This window comes from Sphaeramia orbicularis, chromosome 17 (genome assembly GCF_902148855.1).
Source record: "Sphaeramia orbicularis chromosome 17, fSphaOr1.1, whole genome shotgun sequence".
NCBI classification, from domain to species: Eukaryota; Metazoa; Chordata; class Actinopteri; order Kurtiformes; family Apogonidae; genus Sphaeramia; species Sphaeramia orbicularis.
The window spans coordinates 31136499-31158724 of NC_043973.1; the positions used below are offsets into that span (position 1 = coordinate 31136499).

A 22226-nucleotide genomic window follows, 5' to 3' on the forward strand; every position below is an offset into this window, starting at 1 on the left:
GGTTATTTTGACACTCAGTCAAGATAACACTGTCGTATATTCTTTACGTGTTACATCAGCTGATAGTTTACATTATAGCTGTGTTAGCTTAACCACAGTAAAACCACAAATCACCTCTTTTTTTTTTCCATACGGTGTGAATATATTCACCTCATATCTACGGTTTAGTACGTAAGTGTGTTTGGAATAACTTCAAAGCTCTTTATTCTGAACACTAATGATAGTTTTGGGCCGTTTCTTTACTTTTCTACTTGAAGGTTTCATTTAAGTGGATGAAAATGAAGATGAGGGAAACGGACATCTTTTGATTATCACTCCTACCTACATAGAATTGCGATTAAAAATTGATGTAGACTGACGTAAGTTGAAGAATTCTAAATTGACCGGTCAGATTGAGATAGTTTTGCAAGTAGGGCTGGACAATATTGGAAAAAACTGATATTGCGATTTTTGTATTTTTTTTTTTTTTTTAACCCTGTGATATGGAAAAAATACTCAGAAGGATATAATAGCTGTGTGGCGCTGACATAAATGAGATGTTTCCTCTCATTGTGGCGACAGGTGTAAGACACTGTCGACACAAAACGCACGTTTCAGTATCCATCGTGTAGCCAAAATAATTCCACATAACTGACGTTGCTTTTCTTTTTGGCACCAAGTCTTCATTTTCAGTGATTTTCTCTTGTTTGTTGCTCATTTTCAATGTTGTTACAGCAACTCACTCCATGTGCAGGGGGCGTGGTCTGCTTCGGCAAACTGATTAAGAACGATTGCGATTGGTGGATCGCTGCACGCAGTGTGTCGGGTAGCCAGGTTGAAATTAGATGAGAACACGTCGAGTTCGTTTGCCTCCTACATTGCAGAATCGGTGATGTGACTATTGCGCACTCGTACATTGCGATGACGAAGCTCAAACGATATATTGTGCAGCTCTAATTGCAAGGCACTGATGTGTATATGATTTCTAAACACCGGGAAGTGGCTGTAATATTAAATTCCATGTTTACTCTTCACATTAAGAGAAAACAGATCAGTTTCCTCCAAGTAATAAATAGATTTGGCTTTCACTTTTGCTTGCGGTCTGAACGTAGACTTGTCTTTCAGTTACACTGACGCCTCTTTAAAACATTCAAGATTAAATTAATAAAGATATCTCTCTTTTTATTTTGTCATCTGTTTAACAAAATATGCTCTTTGGGAAACTGTTGATGTTTACAAGTACTGACTGGGTAGAAAATAAGCTGATGAAAGTAAAAATTATTTATCTGTTGTATAATAAATAATGATAAATGAAGGAATTATGACGAAGAAAAGCTTGATTTTTTTTTTTTTTTTTTTTTTTTTCCCCCAATTGCAGGACAAATTGGTGTCATTTCAATGTCTCTTCAGATACAGTATTATCCGTTAGATGTCCCTGTGCCACATAAAAAAAACAAAATAAAAACATAACTCATAACATAAGCTACCTGGGACTTTGCGAACAACAGGCCATTATTCTCCAAGACTGACTTTGCTCATTCAGACAAGGGTTCTTTTTTTATGCTTTGCTGCTTTTTCCTGATTGCAACAAATATGAGAAATAATATTTTAATATTTCGGATCAAAGAGGGCCCAAAAATCCAAGTAGCAGCTTTTCTGGGACCACAGGGACTAGGAGCCAGTTTGTCATCACACGTTGTCAACATGTAAACATCTTGTTGCGCCTCGGTGTTGGAACTGCAGCTCAGATGTAACTTTATTGTACAGGATTAAGATGCTGCCTGTAATTATTATTATTATTATTTTTTTTTTTTTTTTGAGTTTTAAACATCCTTATTGTAAAGGTTCTGTCTAAAATTGTATCCTGCTGTTTGTATGTATTCTTTTAACCATACTTATTAATGGGTATTCACAATAAAACCAGGCCAAATGTACAGAAATATCTGCATTTTGCTCAATTTACTTTTTTTTTTTTTAACCCTTTCATGCACAGTGGTCACTCCAGTGGACAGTTATTCTACAGCTGTTCTCGTGTATATTCATGGATTTTGTTATTTTAGTTTCATATCAGCCAACACAATATACTGCAATTGATAACATTACTGTAACTTGGCTGTTCTTGATGAACCAAATCTAACATGTTTGAGTGTAAATCAGTTCCTTGTTATTGTTATTAGACTGTAATTAACAACAATTTTTTTTTTTTTTGGCATATTATCTTCATGAAGTGACTAGTGTTGGAATTCACTACAAACAAAAAATTAAGGATATTTCTTTTTTTGTGTGTGTGTGTGTGTGTGTGTGTGTGTGTGTGTGTGTCATTTTTGCCATTTGTAAATAAAACTATGTCTGGTCATTAAAAAAAAGTGTTTCAATTCACACACAAGAAAGTAAAAAGCGTTGTGCAAAAATCCCAACTGAAAAAATAGCCCCAAAAATTTTAAATATCCATAACTTTGTGTTTGTAGTGTATGTTAAAATGTGAAAAAACATCAAATTAGCAGCATTTAATGTTTTTATATTATAGTTTTCACACAGTATATCAGTTAATACATGTTTCATTGCTTTAAAAATTAAATACACATTTTTGCAACTCCATGAAAAATAGCTTCATAAAAAAATAATAATGTCATTGTTTTTTTAAATCCCTAAAGAGGAATAAAGAAAAACATCTTGATTAACGTTCTCATAATTCATGCATGAAAGGGTTAAAGAGATTCTGTAGACACTAGATTTATTTTAGTTTTGTTTGTTTTTTTTTATTGTAGAAAACACCTCTCTGCATTACCACTAGAGGGAGACACATGCACATAAGGTTCAACATGGAACTAATGGTCAAAGCATTCTGTAGGTTGAACAAAACACTGAGGCACACATCCTTAGTGAAGAAATTAATATGTTACTTATTTAGGATTTTGGGACACCAATATTATACATGTTTTATTCACATACAGCTACTTTCTGTTTTGGTTTACTAAACAAAAATGAGTGTAACCCATATCTTTATGTAACCCAGTCTTTTATAGATTACATTACATTACATTAGAGCTGCAACCGATTAATCGATTGGATGCTTGAAGTCAATGCAAAAAGTCCCAATTCGATTAATCGACTCCAATTGATTGAAGGGAAATATTCTATTGCAGTTTTCCTGAATTGAAGTTTCTTTGTGCGTCACAATAAGCGTCCGTGTGAAACACAACAGTGGAACCAATGTTTAACAGCAGAGAAATGAAGGAAACAAAGTTTTGATTCAGGAGAATTGTGGTTGAAGGATTTTTTTTGGCTCACTTTGAGTCGATTAATCGGTTGCAGCTCTAGATTAGATTAGATTAGATTAGATTAGATTAGATAGAACTTTATTGGTCCCTCAGGAAATTGAGGTTCCAACAGCAGCACAACACCATATGTACGCATAAGAAATATAAGAAAATAATAATAATAACTATAAAAATAGTAGTGAAAAACAGGTAATTGCACATTGGAAAGTACTAGTAGAAACAACAAATAACAGTAGTAATAATAATAATAGAATGATAAATAACTAATTGTTACAATATTATATACACTATATTAGGGATGTAACGATTACCAGTATAACGATAAACCGCGGTAAAATTGCAGACGGTTAGTATTACCATTTAATTCTAATTATCATGATAACTGTGTTTGATTACTGCACTTTTAGGGGAAAAAACCCTTTGTAAAGATCTGCTTTTATGTCAAATATTTGAGTATATTTTTAATTTATTACAATTTTAATTGTATATACCTAATATATGGAACCAATATTCACTTTTAAAGTCTTTGAAAAGGTTTGTTAAGCATCTGTGTGTTATTTATGCAATAAATTATATACATTTTTCAAATCAGATTTTATATTTTTTTTATGTTTCCAGGGCCTTTTGTGTTTTTATAGTAGGTTAAAGTGGAAAAAAAATAATAGACAGATGATATAGATGAAGTTGTGCTGAAAAAAAACCATCCCAAACATGGGTATAGTAAACATTTGTTTACATAGTATATAAAGGCAAAATCAAAAGGACTGAAAAACGGACAAAATAGGCTCAGACCACTAAGGGTTAATATTTGAATGTTTCTGCAACAGAAGGGACACTGTGCCGATTATTTATTTTTTTTATTTATTTATTTATTTTTTTAAATACAACTTGGTTAAATTATTTCAGTGTGTGTTTAAGTACTTTCTGAACATTTTGAGCACAATTTCAATAATACCGTGATAATAATGATAACCGTGATATGAAATTTTCATATGGTTACATCCCTACACTATATGTGTGTGTGTGTGTGTGTGTTAATCACAGGATAAAAGTTCAAGTGACAACAGCAATAGTACTCACAACAACAATATATAGAAATAATAAGTAATACAAGTATGTAACAATGAATATAATATTAATAATTATTATTATAATAAGCAATAAGAAGCTAAATTGACAACGACAACAAACATAACATTGCACACTGGATACAATAAACTATATTGCATAACTTCCAATGCTTGTGTCCAGTTCATCTGTAGGCACAGTGTCTCCTTGAAATTATGGGATGGGAGTGCTCTTCTTTGTGAGCCTATAAAAAGCAAAAAAAGGTGAGCGTGACCACCTCATTACTTCAGCAGTAAAAGAATACAGCCTCCTGTGCACTGTAAGCATTCTGGGTGTACAGAGTCCAACGACTTGACAAGTTCCTTTAGTGGGAGATGATTGTCACAGTCTTTAGCTCCAAGTGCAAAGCAGCAGCAGCTGGAGTTCAGGGACCATGCCCTCTGGGAAGGTGGTCAAGCTCATCCTCTACGAGGGTCTGCAGTTCACGGCCCTTGTCGTACCGGTGCTTGTGATCATGGAGAGGTTCGCCAGCCTCATACGTGACATGAAAGGACAGGATTTAACAGCCTACTGGTTGGTGGTGGCCGTCTCTATCGCTTATATGACCTCAGTCACACTGCTGGTGTGGGTTCCACTCAAATATGTCATCATGAAGGGCCGCAGGTTCATCACAAACATTTCACAGTGGTGAGTATAGCTGATGTTTTCACACGTATAAAGTACATGGTGTGGTTCCATTCAAACTCAAATAAGTCTTTCAGAGTTATGTGACATGTTCTACCTGTGGTGTAAGGCAGGGCTGTCAAACTCATGTTAGTTCAGTTCCATATTCAGCTCAATTTGATCTGTATTTGTTGTTTTTTGGACCAGGAAAATAATAACATAATAACCTATAAATAATGACAACTCCAAATTTTTGTCTTTGCTGTAGTGTGAAAAAAACGTTCAATTATGAAAATACTTACTTTCATAAACTATCCAAAAAAAAACAAAAAAAACCTGAAAAAACTGAAATTTAAATTTAAAAAAGTAAGAAAATTTAGTGCAATTTTAACAATATTATTCCTCAACTTATCATTTCTACATGTGCATTCTGGATCAGATCTACAAAGACACTAAACACTGAGGAACAGGAAGAAAAAGAGTTCAAATTGTGCTGAATTTTCTTTAGACATTTCAGGTTGTTCATATTTGTTCAGGTTATTCACATTTATGTGTTACAGGATAGTTTGTAAATGTTAATATTTTCATAACTTAATGTTATTTTTTGCACTAAAACAAAGAAAAAAATATAAGTTGTTAATTCTAGATTTTTTTGTCTTAACTCAATATTTTTTTTACTTGTAGATTTTTCTTTTTGGCTTAATTCAAGATTTTTTTTACTTAATTGAAGTTTTTTTTGCTTACTTCAAGATTTTTTTTTAACTTAATTGAAGACTTTTTTTTTTTGCTTAATTCAAGATTTTTTGCTAAATTTGAGGGGGATTTTTTTTTTGTTGCTCAATTCAAGATTTTTTTAAACTTAATTGAAGAATTTTTTTTTTTTTGCTTAATTCAAGATTTTTTTCCTTAATTCAAGCTAAATTTTTTTTTTTTTTTTTTTTTTTGCTTAATTTAATTCAAGACTGTGGAATGTTTGCACTTGACAAAAACATCCCAGGGGCCGAACTGGACCCTTTGGCGGGAGGCATTTGGCCCCCGGGCCGCATGTTTGACACCCCTGGTATAAGGTATTATATTTGAACAAACACACATCATCTGTCTATGAGACAGAAGTTAATGACTTATATGAAATAGTTCTAATGTCTCTGCCCATATATTTAAAACCCATTTTGTATGGACTGGACTCTGTGTGTTTTTACACCATAAGGAGATAAGTTTCACATCAAAAAATACAATATATGTGCATATATTTGCAAGTATAGAATGATCTTTTTACTCTTTATGCCTTAAATTTGATAAACTACAAGTTTTGTAGATCTGTTCATGATTTAGTACATAGGTGTCAGACATGCGGCCCGGGGGCCAAAACCGGCTCGCCAAAGGATCCAATTTGGCCCCTGGGATGAATTTGTAAAATGCAAAAATTACACTGAAGATATGAACAGTCAAGGATGTTCGAATCATTTTAGGTCAATTCAATCTAAAGTGGGTCAGACCAGTAAAATACCATCATAATAACCCATAAATAATGAAAAAAGCTATTTTTTCTCTTTGTTTTAGTGTAAACAAAGTAAAATTACACAAAAATGCTTAGATTTACTTTGACAAAAAATGTGAATAACCTGAATTAATAAGAACAAGCTGAAATGTCTTAAGAAAAGTATGTGGAATTGTACCAATATTCTGCCTGTTCCTAAATGTTTTGTGTATTTGTAGATCCACTGTGATCTGTTAAGTTGTGATGCACACGTATAAATTATAGACTATGGTGCAATATTGTTAAAATTGCTCTTATTTTTCTTAAGAATTTTCAGGTTGTTCATATGTGTTTATGTTATGTTCGAGTATAGTTCATAGATGTTAACATTTTCATTACGGAATTTACTTTTTTCACTCAAAAACATAGAGAAAGCTTTGGAGTTGATATAATTTATCAGTTTTTATCCTATTATTTCACTGGTCTGGCCCACTATATTTCATATTAGGCTGTATGTGGCCCCTGAACTCAAATGAGTTTGATACCCCTGATTTAGTGCATGTAGTGAAGTAAAAAATGCAATATCTGCCTATAAAATGTAAAATATTATTCTAAACAGGTAGGATGTTGTAAATATGTCCAGGATTTGAGTAAATACATTCAGTCAGACTACTGTAGTGATGGATAGAAAAAACACACAGTAATAAAAGAATAATAAATATGAGAGAATGCAGTTCATTCAGTAAAAAGGAGTACAAAACAATTGTCATTCTGCGATGTTATGTGCGACAGATAGGATCTAAATCATCTCTTTTGTTTTTCAGGAGACCCACAGCGTTGGCATATCTCATCCTGTGCACATTTCCGTGCTTTGCTATTTTAATAGTCAGCTCCAAGGTAATGCCGTTAAGACTGATCGATCCTGTCATCCACAGGCACCTGTTGACGTTTCTGTTTGGTCATGCTCTGACGGGGTCCTTCAACGGGCATATTTGTTGTAAACAGTCCATTTGCGACACAAGCTCGTTTTACGACCCCCTTGTGTGTGAGAATATGTTCATAATTATTCACTGAGTGACGTCTGACATGGCGCGCTGCACCACAGAGAAAGAAAAATACAGCTGGTCACCAAACTCCTCTGTGTCCTCTGAAATGTGGCTCTTAAAAGTTGCATTTAAACATTTTCTCAACATGCACAGGAGAGGACTTTGACAGAATACTCGGCCCTTCATCACGAGACTGAAGTACTCAGTAACCCACTGTGGTTGGATATTAACTCAAAGTTTAATACCATCCAATCCACACTCGTCCCTGTACAATCAGCTGGTTCTATGTCCACTTTTCTTCATTTTGAGAAGAAGGAGTTTGTAAATGTCACCTGTCTGATCTGTGATATTTGCAGAGTTATCAATCATCTTTTTGTGTGGAATAGTGTTGACTGTGGAAGGAACCCTAAACATATTGTTCACATGTTCTAAATCTCCATAGGCTTACAGATAGAAGAAGTTACAAATGGACATAGAACTTTCTGATTCCAAGGTCTGGAAGTTGGCCCTGGTCCACATGTTCTATGTCCACCAGAGGACCTGGTGCCTTTACAGGTGTCACTGATGATCCACATCAGGAAGTTCTATGTCCACCAGAGATGTTTTGAAAAAAGTTATGAACAAACTAAGAACGTTTTAGTCAGTGATTACATGGATTTTACACTGATGTCACAAAATGCAACATTAAAAACCATCCTCTGCTGGTGTTTTCCAATCCACATGTATTTAAGGTGGACAACTAAAATGAGCACATCTGTCCTTTTTCATTAACCCTTTCATGCATGAATTATGAGAACCTTAGTCAATATTTTTTTTCTTGAGTGTTTTTAATTCCTCTTTAGGCATGAAAAAACAATGCAAAGGAATTTTTTTTAATGAAAATATTTTTCATGGAGTTACAAAAACATCCACTCAGCTGGACACCATGCATTTAAGTTTTGAAGCAAAGAAACCTGTATTTAAAACCCATCATCAGAAAGTGATATACTATGTGAAAACTATGAAATAAAAACATTTTTAATGCAGCTAATTGCTAAATCGCAAATGTTTTCTCACATTTTTATCATACTCTAATATTAGTTATTACTCATTTCATGGAGATAAAATCCTCCTGAGACCCAGGAATTTGACAGTTTTAGCTTTTTTACATTAACAAATTGTCTTGATTGGAAACTACATAATGCAACAGTTTTTTCAGAAATATTATTAAAATAATTTTCATTTATTTATTGATTTTTTAATGGAATGTCATTTGTAATCCACAGCATTTTTTGAGTAAAACTGTCAAACTTTTGTCCCCTTTAGAGGACAAAATGCATTGCTGGGTCTCAGGAGGATAAGCAAAAAAAAAAAAATTGTTTCAGAAAACTGTTAATGACAGTCTAATGACAATTAGCAACTAATTTCCACTAAAACATGTTACTGCAGATCAGGTTTATCATGAGCAGCAAAGTTACAATAATTGTATGAACTGTAGTGTTTGGGAGGATGCATAAGTGTCCACTGTGTTGGCTGATATGGAACTAAAACAACAAAACCCAAGAATAAACAATAGAACAGCTGGAGAATGGCTGTCCGCTGTAGTGACCAGTATGCATGAAAGGGTTAAAGGTAGAATGGTGAATAAACGTGTTCGGACACCTGGAGGACCTGAGGAAACTGTGTTCACTCAGTTTTCATGGCAAACAACCATTTTCCAGCCATACTTCAATCCTCAAAGGCAGGAGAATTAGTTGTGGAATGGAGGCAAATGATGTGGAACACCATGAACCACCTTTAAGACTGAGGATGGCTGAGGATTGAACATGCTTGGTACACTCATAGATAAAAGTGGATGAATGAGACACATTCTCATTTGAACCTGACACCGGACAACATTGCCCACTGGACCAGAATCTATAACATAAAAAATAAAAATGAGAAAAAAAGTGTATAAAATGCAAAAATTGCATCCAAATTAAATATACATTCACAGATAAAACGATTCTATCAAATCAATGACAAGTCTGTAAATGAGACAAATTCTCATTTGAACCTGAGGCCGGGACAATATTGGCCACTTGAGCAAAATCTAGTACGAAAGAACGAAAGGATGAAAAATAAAACTGATCCAGAAATGACACATTTTGAGTCCAAATGCCTCATACACTCAAATCTAAAATGACTACCAAATACACAAGTTTATCTATGAGCCTCCTTCTCACACCTGACTCTGGGACAGCCTTGCCCGTCTAAAAATGCAACATTTGAACACTGAACTACTTTGAACAAACATTAAACAAAACTATTTCCATGACAGCCCTGTTCAGACCAATCATTTCAAACTTTTCCCAGTATCCAAATGCCTTACTTAAGCATCAAAGGCATAAAGTAAACATGTCTCAGTCAGTTTCAGACCCCCTCCATGTATTTTCTGAGCATACATCTTTTTTGAGTGAATGTCACATGATCCAGGTCTGGCCCCTGATTGGCTCCTCTTGGACATAGAACTACCGGTAACACTTTATTTGAAGGTCTAGTTTATAATGCATTAAGCGCACATTCATAAGACATTATAATGCATTTATAATGCATTATAAAAGTCATTACAACAGTTCATGATCATGTACAACAACTTATACCAAGGTTAATAAAGTATTATAAGTGTATGCCTAATATATTATAAATTCAGCTTTCATATGTTTTATACATCCATACCAAAGCAGTGTGAAGGAATTTATTTTTTTAGGTGGGGAACTTTTGTTAGGTTTTGTCACTGGTCCCTATACCCATCTATTTTAGGGATTTCATATTTATTTATTTTTTAAAAAGTATATGTTTGAATTAACAAAGATTTAGAGCTGCCACATTATTTTTTATTTAAGTATAAAGCAACATGTAACACTTCTATTTACTGTCTCTGTTCTTTTAATGTTTTGTTTTTGCAAAATAAAGAGTTATTCAGAACACTTGGATGTGTAATTTTTGACTTCCACTTTACTCAGAGCCAGCAGATACTGCTCATACGTCATCATACTTGTGTTATAATATCATACAATTGCTAATGTGTTCTGTAACCCAGGATTTGAGATTCTTCCTACAAACACTGTTGTCACTTTGGTATGGATGTATAAAACATAATGAAAGCTGAATTTATAATACATTACGCCTACACTTATAATATTTTATTAACCTTGGTATAAGTTGTTGTACGTGATCATAAACTGTTGTAATGACTTTTATAATGCATTATAAATACATTATAATGTCTTATGAATGTGCACTTAATGCATTATAAACTAGACCTTCAACTAAAGTGTTCCTGAACTACCTGATTTGAAACCTTGGGGACACTTTGGGACACAAACTGAAATGGTTTTAGAATGTCCTGATATGCTTAACTCCATTTTTGCGAAAGGTGGACATAGAACCAGCTGATTCTCAAGGGACGATTTATGTCTTGTGTTGCATTGTAGCGACAAGGATATAAATAAGAAGATCTAACTGTAACGACTTGGCAACAACATCTGTCAGATATATTTATTCATCTTATATTTCTTAATCTTGAATTAAGTAGAGTCAGTGGCATCCTAATGTCTGTGATGATGAGGTAATAAAATCGGCCGGGCTCATAAAATGTGGAATTCAGGAGCTCCTCCTTTTCACTGCAGCCAAATGCTATAATGGAGCTTCATTCTCCAACATTTCTAAGAAGCAGATCAATATTTGTGCTGTTATTGAGCTCACGTTGTCTTTTGTTGTTATTGATCCTCCTATAGGTGCAGGTGGACGGTGGACACAGGCTGGACCATTTCACAGAGTTGCCTGTTTCTCTGGTGCTTTTTTCCCTCATCTGTGTGGATGTAATAGAGAGGATTCGCCCCTGCAGGCTCATGGGACAGTGTAAGGATGGGAGGGGTGGTTGGGATTTTTGTTTTTCTTAACGTTGCACCACATGACACTAAAAGGATTCAACAGAAATACAAAAGAAGCACACCTTTACACTCTTTATACCAGGGCTGTCAAACTCATTTTAGTTCAGTTCCATATTCAGCTAAATTTGATCTGCAGTGGACCGGACCAGAAAAATAATAACAGAATAACCTATAAATAATGACAACTCCAAATTTTTGTCTGTGTTTTAGTGTAAAAAAAAACCCAAAACATTAAATTATGAAAATACTTACTTTTATAAACTATCCAAAAAAAAAAAACGTGAAAAAACTGAAATTTAAATTAAACAAAAATAAGAAAATTTAGTGCAATTTTAACAATATTATTCCTCAACTTATCATTTGTCCATGTGCATTATGGATCAGATCTACAAAGACACTGAACACTGAGGAACAGGAAGAAAAAATGTTAAAATTGTGCTGAATTTTCTTTAGACATTTCAGGTTCATATTTGTTCAGGTTATTCACATTTTAGTGTTACAGGATAGTTTGTAAATGTAAATATTTTCATAATTTAATGTTATTTTTTGCACTAAAACAAAGAAAAAATTGAAGTTGTTAATTCTAGATTTTTTTTTTGTCTTAATTGAAGATTTTTTTTACTTAATTGAAGATTTTTTTTGGCTTAATTGAAGATTTTTTTTGTTTGTTTGTTTAATTCAAGATTTTTTGCTAAATTTGAGATTTTTTTTGGCTTAGTTCAAGATTTTTCCTTAATTTAAGCTAAATTTGTTTTTGCTTAATTCAATTCAAGGCTGTGGAATTTTTGCACTTGGCAAAAACATCCCAGGGGCCGAACTGGACCCTTTGGCTGATATGGAACTAAAACAACAAAACCCATGAATATACAAGAGAACAGCTGGAGAATAACTGTCCACTGGAGTGACCACTGTGCATGAAAGGGTTAAAAAAAACATATGGATTACAAAAATTGTGTATCTGTTTATTTTTGGTAATTTTATTGATTGCAAATTTGTTTTGAAACATCCACTAATTTTGAACAAAAATTTTAATGATAATGACAGCTCATACATCTTTACCCAAATTATGTCACACCTCCTAAACTTCATCAAACCTGGGTTAATGTAGTATTTCAATGTTTCCCTTCTTGCACTGACATAGTTGTGATGCATTTTATCTACAGCACAGGTGTCAAACATGCAGCCCAGAGGCCAAATCTGGCCCACCAAGGGTTCCATTCCGGCCCTGCAAGATGAAAGTGCAAAAATTAACCTGAATGAACCTGGTTGTCCAAATCTTTTTGGTCCAGGTTCCACATACAGACCAATGTGACCTACAATAAAAATAACAACACAATAACCCATAAATAATGACAAGTTTTTGTGGAAAAAATTTAAGTGAAAAAAATAACATTACACTGTGAAAATATTTACATTTACAAAACTATTCTTTCATAATAAAATGCAAATAAATACATAAATAAAAACAAAGATGAACAACCTGAAATGTGCAATTTTATCAATATTCTGCCTCTTACTAAATGTTTTGTGCATTTATGGATCCACTGAGATGTAATATTGTAGAAATTGTTCAAATTTTAGTTCCAAACTCCAAAATTTTTACAATATTCTGCCTGTTACCAAATGTTTATGGAACACTGTGTGTAATGTACATGTAGAAATAATAAGTCCAGGCATAATATTGTAAAAATTGCTGTAATTTTTCAAATGAAATTTCTGTTTTTTTCAGGTTATTCACATCTTTTTTGTAAAATGTAAATATTTTCATACTTTAATTGGGTTTTTTTTTTTTGTACTAAAACAAAAATAAAAACTTGGATTTGTCATTATTTATAGGTTATTATGTCATTATTTTACTGGTCTGGCCCACTGCAGATCAAATTGGGCTAAATATGGAACTGAACCAAAATGAGTTTGACAGCCCTGGTCTACAGGGTGGGTGAAAAGTAACTAAGCATTAAAAACTGGTAATAAAGTCCATATTCCTACTATAAATGTATTGAAACAAATGATCTATGTTCTTTATTACATGGAAAAATGAAAGTAAATCTTTATATTTCTATGTAAGCACCGGTAGTGTCAACCAGTTTCCTCAAATGTGCAGGGATGGAATGAACAACCTTCTGAAGGACGTCTGGGATATCATTGAGAAGAAAATAAGACAATAAGAAAAAAATCATCAGAATCAGAAATCGTCGGCTTCCTGATAAAACCTGCTAAGTGACATTTTTGGTTGGGAATAAAAACCTGTTATCTCCCCTATTATATCTTCAAATTTCAGTCTCCTGTGAAAGTTGTTTACATTCCATCATAAGTACCAACATTAAAGGAACAGATATTTTTTGTCATATTTCAGTTTCCTGTTATATAAACAGTTTTTTGTTTCTCCTGTAAAATTTGCCAAAAGTCCCATAGCAGGTTTTATCAGGAAGCCGACGAAATGCTCATTTGTATTATCTGTTTAAAACATGTTCTCGTCATGATTTCAGCGATACTAAAAATTCTATAAGTAATTTCTAATGCCTAGTTACTTTTCACCTACCCTGTATTTTAAAACGAACCTAAACGATGCCACAAAAGCTCTGAAAGCATGTCTGTTTGAGAACAATGACACCTGCAGTGACTCATTTAGATTTAATTTGATATTATTTTCCTCCCACCATCCAAACACATGCACTGATAGGTTAATCTTTTAATCTAAATCACAGGTGTCAAACATGCGGCCCAGGGGCCGAATCCGGCCCTCCAAAGGGTCCAGTCCGGCCCTTGGGATGAATTTGTGAAATGCAAAAATTACACTGAAGATATGAGCAATCCTTTTAGTTCAGGTTCCACATTCAGAACAATTCAATCTCAAGAGGGGAGGACCAGTAAAATTCTATCATAATAACATGTAAATAATGACAACTCCAAATGTTTCTCTTTGTAAATGTAAATATTTTCATGTATTTGCACTAAAACAAAGTATAATTTTGCCAAAAAATGTGAATAACCTGAAATGTCTTAAGAGAAGCAAGTACAATTTGACCAATATTCTGTTTGTTATTAAATGTTTTGTGTATTTGTAGATCCATTGTGATCTGTACGTTATAATGTACATGTGTAAATGATAAACTGAGGCAGAATGCTGTTAAAATTACATTTATTTTTTCAGTTTGTTAATGTTATTCACATCTTTTGAAAGGATAGTTTGTAGATGTGAACTTTTTCCTAATGTAAATTGCCTTTTTTTTGCTCTAAAACATAGAGAAAAGTTTGGAGTTGATATTATTTATATATTATTCTGTTATTATTTCACTGGTCCGGCCCACTGCAGATCAAATTTAGCTGAATGTGGAACTGAACTAAAGTGAGTTTGACACCCCTGATCTAAATTGTCCATAGGTGTGAGAGTGATTGTTTGTTTCTATATGGTCAGCCCTGTGATGAGCTGGTGACATGTCCAGGGTGTACCCCGCCTTCACCCATAAGTAGCTGGGATAGGCTCCAGCGACCCCCGTGACCCTAGTGAGGATAAAGCAGGTTCAGAAAATGAATAAATGAATGAATGAAATTATTTTGACAAAGTATGATGCTCTTTACATTATTCTACACACTCACCTTTTACTAGCAGCTGTTAGCAAAGTGTTCAGGAGCATATATGGTGTGAGCTTGTAATTATAAAAGGCCTTACTCTGCATGACCATATTCTGCAGCTACTCGGCAGTTTTCCCTCAATAACCTCCTAATTGCCACTTATTGGTTATTGAAGTACTTTAGAATGTTTTGCACAGAGTGGACCTTAGAAGAAAACTTCAGCATGCTAATCTGTTAAAAACAGGCTTTCCTGTGTGTTTGCTGACTGGGTGTATGTTTGCTCACAGCGAGGATTACAGTAAGTAATGGACATAAACTAAGGCTTATGGGACATGCTGTAGATACGCTGTGAGTCCCTGCAAAGATGCATAATACCTTCAGTATGCTTTACCATACTGGTTTTCTTTTATCTGAACTGAGGATCCAATGATGCACTGTGTCAAATACTGTAGAACCGGCTGCACCGAATGGATTTAAGTCAAAATTCCAGTCCAGTTTCATTTATATAGTGTCACATCATAACAAGTTTTCTGATGACACTTTACATTTAGAGCTGGTCTAAACCAGACTCTTAAGCCAATTTACAGAAACTCTGCAGAATCCACCTGCCAGAACAGGTGAATGATGGACTCAAACACGGAACTGAAGGGAGTAAATATTTATTTATTATATTATATTATTACATTGTATTAAAATATTTTATTTATTTATCTGTGCAGCACTTTGGTCCACTGTGGTTGTTTTAAAGTGCTTTACAAATAAAGTTGGATTGGATTGGAAATGAGTGATGACATCAGTGGAAATACCAGATTTTCCTCAGAATCGCTTGATGTCAGTGAGAAAAGACACAAGATGACCATGACTAGGGATGGGAATCGAGAACCAGTTCTTTTTGAGAATCCCAGTAGTTCAATTCCTTGGAATTGTCTGCCTGCTTAATGTTTCTGTTTATCGATTCCGCCTTCGTTGTGCATGCGCGATGATGTCACGCGTATGTTGCATTGTTTTGGTCAGAACGTAGTCAACATGGTGTTGAGGCAGAAACGGTCTAAACAGACGACACCAGGTCCACTGGAACACTGTCAAAGCTTCCATGTCTTCAGAAGGGTGGACTCCGCCAATATCCTCAAACATTTGTCCACAGCATGGGAGTCATTTGATTCACTACTTAGCGGTGCTTGTAAACTAGTGGCAGAGTGAACACCAGGCCGTCATCTGGGCCCAGTTCTGATTCTGGTGTGGGCAACAAACGTCGTACCCCCTCAAATACAAGTTTCTGAAGGAAGGGGAAAGGACATGAGGTGCACAACAACGGGAGATGAGCAGAGTCGAACCGGTCCCATGTAGTGGAAATGTGGCAATAGAGGAATTAGTAAAGAGTCTTTAGTTTCACTTTCACTGTACAACCCCCCCCCCCCCCCCCAAACCAGGCCCTGCATCATCTGTTATTATTATTTGTACATACTGTATATGTTATATTTTCTGTGCAGATGGAAATATAAAAGACAGTTGATGCAGACACACCCGTTTGTACTCTTTTATTCCCTCACCCAATGAGAATCAATAAGAGAATCGATAAGAGAATCGATAAGGAATCGGATCGATAAGCAAAATCGATAATGGAATCAGAATCGTTAAATTCTTATCGATTCCCATCCCTAACGGTCACCGCTGACATGGACTTTGTAATATCCTTATCATGCATGCAGGATGACATAAGGTGTTTTGTCATGTGCAGCAGACGACTTGGATGTGGACATCACCGCTCCAGGCCCCATCCTCACCCACCTGGAACCAGTGACCACTGTATCAGGCCAGCTGCACCCCCATGAAGGCCAGAACGGTTTGACCCACGGCCAGCCAGAGACCAGGAACGGCAGTGCCACAGGCAGATGGCAGGACCCCACGGGCTCACCCGGCCGCTCAACACTCAGCACTAGAACACCTGCTTATCTGTACTCCTCATCCTCACGACCTCGATCCCACTCAGGCCATCTGGGCTTCCTGTGGAGGAAGGATGGGAGGTCAGAGGTGTTTGTGGACAGCTTCATGTTCTGGTTGGACACTGTGGAGATGGTGAGAGTAGGAGGTGAACCATCGGTCTTCTATTCAGCCTGGGTGTTTCCAGTCTACATCCTGGCCTTTATGTCCACTCTCCGCATGGCCGTCACACCTCAGAACTCCCTGTTGTCATTTGCAGGAGTTGCTTTGCAGGACTTTCCTTTCTTTATCATTCGGGTAGCTCTCATTGCTGTGTTTGGCTATGTAACCCCTGTACTGTACCCACTAAAAAATGTACTAGTCACTCTGACTTATATTTACTTTACATTTCTGACTAAACTGAAGATATTCCGAAGCCACAGCATGTTTTGAGGAGGAGTAGTCCATTCTGTTGTCGGTGAAAAGATCACCTTTGACGTGGATCAACAGTTGGTGCAGTTTTGTGCGGCTCCACAGAAACATGGTGCTGTTACTGACAAAGAACAGGAATCTTATTCAAAGCCCATTCAATCCAATCTAGACGGAAAAATTTAATGTTTTTATGCAAAAGAAAAAAGGCATTCATTGTAGTTCCTATTTAGATTTCTTGGTATTTTTTGTATGAAGTGCTTTTTGAATCCAAATTATATTTATTGATACATCATTTTATGTTTTCTGCTACATTTTTTTTTTTTTTTATCTGTATGTACACGTTAACACCACAAAGGGACAGAACACACTTTGTTTGCTTAACCTAGGGGTGTCAAACATGCGGCCCGCAGGCCAAATCCAGCCCGCCAAAGGGTCCAGTCCGGCCCGCGGGATGAACTTGGATAGTGTAAAAAATTACACTGAAGATATAATCAACCAAGAGTGTTGAACTAGTTTTAGTTCAGGTTCCACATACAGACTATTGTGATCTCAAGGAAAATAATAACATAATCACCTATAAATAATGACTCCAAATTTTCTTCTTGGTTTAATGTGGAAAAAAAAAAAACATGTTATACTGATGAATAATGACAACTTCAAAATTTTCTCCTTGTTATAGTGCAAAAACTAACACAGAAATTATGAAAATATTTACATGAAGAAATTATCCTTTAACAATAAAATGAGAATAACCTGAAATGTCTCAAGAAAATTAAGAGTAATTTTAACAATATTCTGCTTGTTACTAAATGTTTTGTGCCTTTGTAGAGCTGATCCATAATGCACATGTATAAGTTGAGGCATAATATTGTTAAAATTGCACTTAATTTTCTTAAGAAATTTCTTTTTTTTTTTCAGATAATTCACATCTTTTTTGTTTGGATAGTTTGTAAATGTAAATATTTTCATAATTTAATGTTTGTTTGTTTGTTTCTTTTACACTAAAACAAAGAGGAAAAAATAGGAGTTGTCATTATTTATAAGTTATTATGCTAATATTTTTTTGGTCCGGCCCACTTGAAGTTAAATTGGGCTAAATGTGGCCCCTGAACTACAATGAGTTTGACACCCCTGGCTTAACCCATAAAGACCCAAACAGCCACCGGTGACTAATACCATCTACTGTAAACTGTTTAATACCTGTTGATCCATTAATCCTATCATTACATGTAAATAATTGGTGTAAAATACAGTTTCTCATCTTTTTATGGTCATCTGATATGACCCATTTGGACGTTCAGAGGCTCCGTAGTGAACGTGGAAACACTGTCATCTACAACAACATTGATTCACCAGTAAAACCCAGAGAGTTGGATCAATGACAGTGGATGGACACACTTGGTTTATGCTCAGTTAATGATATATTTTGATGAAATTGTCGCATATTCTTAATTCTTCTTTATTTCTGATATTATGACAAACAACTTCAATGTGAACTTTTATGACCATCTACACAATCAGTGAATTAAATATGGAAAAATATCAGATTTTCATTGAAAAAAATGCAAAATACAGAGGATAATATTACAATAAATGGTGATAAATAACCTAAGAAAGGTTAAATAAAGTGAAAAGTTCATTTGGGAACTTGCCACAAAAGTAGCACTGGGTCTTTATGGGTTAAATAAAAATCCTATTTTATAATACTGTTGTGAATATTGTGGTTAAAGCTGTACTAACCAGTATTGGGTATTATACAGCAAGTAGCTTGAAGTTATTACCCCTAGTCGTAGCTTTGGAGTAATTGGTGTTAGCTGGTGAAACCCTAATGATGGACCATAAATAAATCACACAACATGTGCTGGTTGTGTAAATGACCAACTGTTTGCTGAACCTGGTTTACTATGTCAGCTTTATTTTACAAGGTTTTGCTGGTTTTGCCGTGTGGCTGGACAAAATAATCAGTGAACATTTCTAATAAAGTTAAATACACAATATGTATTTTTGTCTCTCAATTTAAACAGTAAAAACTAAAAATGGAGCTAGATGAGTCGTGTTGGGTCATGGGAGCTTTGATTTTACCATCACTGGTACTGGAAACCTGGAAATCATATTCGCAGACATGTATTCAAGTTTTATTTACATATTGTTCTGTATTATTATGTCATTTCGTTATATAGAAATAGCCACAACATAAGTATGAATAAACATTAATGCTGGTAAAGAAATATGACACTTTTGATAGGTGACTAAATTAAATAAAGTGACTTTTCTCCGAATTTGAACATAGTTGGAGACAAACAGGACTGTACAGTTTTAGGCCACGAGTTAGTTTGTTATTTTAGCAAGAGTATGAATGAATGAATGAATGAATGAATGAAATCTTTATTTCGAATATGTAGATGGTGAAATAAAAACAAAAATCAACCAGCAAAATATAAGTACTGGTACATAAATGATTGATAAGCAAACAAACCACAAAAATAAATACATAAATAATAATAGTAATAATAATAATAATAAGAAGAAGAAGATAAAGATAAAGATAAAGAAAACAAATGAAATGGAATTATACATGCTCAAAAAGGAGCAGGAAGAAGTAAAAACTTATGTACTCCTACCCCTAAATTCTATTCCTTATGATCACTATATAGCGATTATTATTTTGCATGAATATCAATATAATAATAATAATAATAATAATAATAATAATAATAATAATAATAATAATAATAATAATAATAATAATAATAATAGTATAACAATATCATACATCCTTTTACCTATATACACTAATATGATATTACCATTTACAACTTATCCTACCTGATATTAATACAAGATATTAATAAAAACTAATAAAAACAAAACAAACAAAAACACATATACATATATAATATAAATACATATAATATTCTATATTGTCCTCTATAGTAATATATTCATATGTCCATATTTAAACTAGATATTATCAGCACATAAATGACAAAGTCCCACTATGAAAAACAACCGGATTCCCCCCCTCAGGCCCCTTCCTCTCTGTATTTTGTAAAAACCAGTATCAGTGTCAGTATAATGATATATTATAATGTACAAACACACTTCTCAGTCTCTGTAAAAAGACGCAGTAGCATTAAAAACAAGAATTTCAGAAAAAAAAACAAAAAAACAAAAAACAGGCTGAATTGTCCAGTATTTCGTGTGAGCTTCATTTTTGAGTAAAATGTCTTGAACTCATGCACACATGAGATTTACTGGACTAATCTTCTGGTGTTTTACACCAGGTTTCATTCAACATACGTCCAGTGTTTCCTCTGCTTGTGCGACTTTTTGTCATTTGAACAGAGATCACACTCAATAGTGGTTTATATTTTCTATGAGTTGTTAATACTGTGCTTAATGTTTCCCATATTTTTTGTCGTATTTTGATAAAGAGGCTGAGAAATAAATATTTTAGGCATTACAACCAGGACTTGCCTAATGCTGCCTTCAAGGGCTATCAGGAAAAATGATCCTTTCCACTAGTGAATTTGAAATTACAAGTGCATTGTGTCCAAGTGCTTTTGTTGTCATTTCAAAATGAAAAATGGCTGATACACAATTTATCACAACCTGCTACTTGGGTAAAACAGTTTTGGATGTGTTAATTCATCTGCTACAGCTTTTGTTTGTTTGTTTGTTTTTCAAATTGTGTTTTCTATAAATGTGCAAAATCATCAGCTAACAGCAGCAGGACATTACTAAAGGCATTTTTTATCATTTGCAATGAATCCCTCATTGCTCTCTGAAAGGTTCAAGGTCATTTTTATCTTGGCAGCTCGTGTATCAAAATTTTTCCCAGTTCTCCAGTGGGAAATACAATATGAGGGGCATTCACAACCAATTTTTGAGTTCGTAACTAATATTTATCATAATTCCCATAGCATGTGAAGGCAGGATTAGACATCTGCACAGCACTGTATGATATAGTGTTTGGAAAAATGTCCCACAGGCTGTCATTTTTATTTTAATCTAATGTTGAAATGTTACATATTGCAGCTTAACCCTTTAATCCCTGATGTATCTGTGGTGAGCGTTCTGTATGTATGATCTATTTAAAATATTCATAAGAAATTCAACCGTTTGCTCAATAAGAAAATTTTCAAAATGTGCTGATTGACTAAACCACAGGTGTCAAACATGCGGCCCGGGGGCCAAATCCAGCCCGCCAAAGGGTCCAGTCTGGCCCTTGGGATGAATTTGTGAAATGCAAAAATGACACTAAAAAATTAACAATCCTTTTAGTTCAGGTTCCACATTCAGACCAATTCAATCTCAAGTGGGCAGGACCAGTCAAATACTATCATAATAACATAGAAATAATGACAACTCCAAATTTTTCTCCTTGTAAATGTAAATATTTTTCATATATTTACACTAAAACAAAGTATAATTTTGCAAAAAAATGTGAATAACCTGAACAAATATGAACAACCTGAAATGTCTCAAGAGAAGTAAGTACAATTTTAACAATATTCTTACTGTTACTCAATGTTTTGTGTGTTTATAGATCCACTGTGATCTGTAAGTTATAATGTACATGTGTAAATGATAAATTGAGGCAGAATATTGTTAAAATTACACTTATTTTTTTCAGTTTGTTCATGTTACTCACATCTTTTGAAAGGATAGCTTGTAGATGTAAACCTTTTCATAACGTAAATTAACTTTTTTTGCACTAAAACATAGAGAAAATGTTGGAGTTGACATTATTTATATATTATTATGTTATTATTTTACTTGTTCGGCCCACTGCAGATCAAATTTAGCTAAATCTGGCCCGTGAACTAAAATGAGTGTGACAGCCCTGGACTAGACCTTGTTGTTTCCA

At 34.3% G+C, this 22226-nt stretch overlaps 1 protein-coding gene across 1 annotated transcript; it reads left to right on the plus strand.

Annotated features, from left to right (window-relative positions):
* The first annotated feature begins 4761 nt into the window (after nt 1–4761).
* Nucleotides 4762–17622, plus strand: tmem236 (transmembrane protein 236). Its single transcript, XM_030160104.1, has 4 exons — nt 4762–5015; nt 7293–7365; nt 11273–11396; nt 16743–17622. Exons 1-4 carry the CDS (start codon nt 4762–4764, stop codon nt 17375–17377), a joined length of 1086 nt encoding a protein of 361 aa, XP_030015964.1. The 3' UTR covers nt 17378–17622.
* Nucleotides 17623–22226: the final 4604 nt, after the last annotated feature.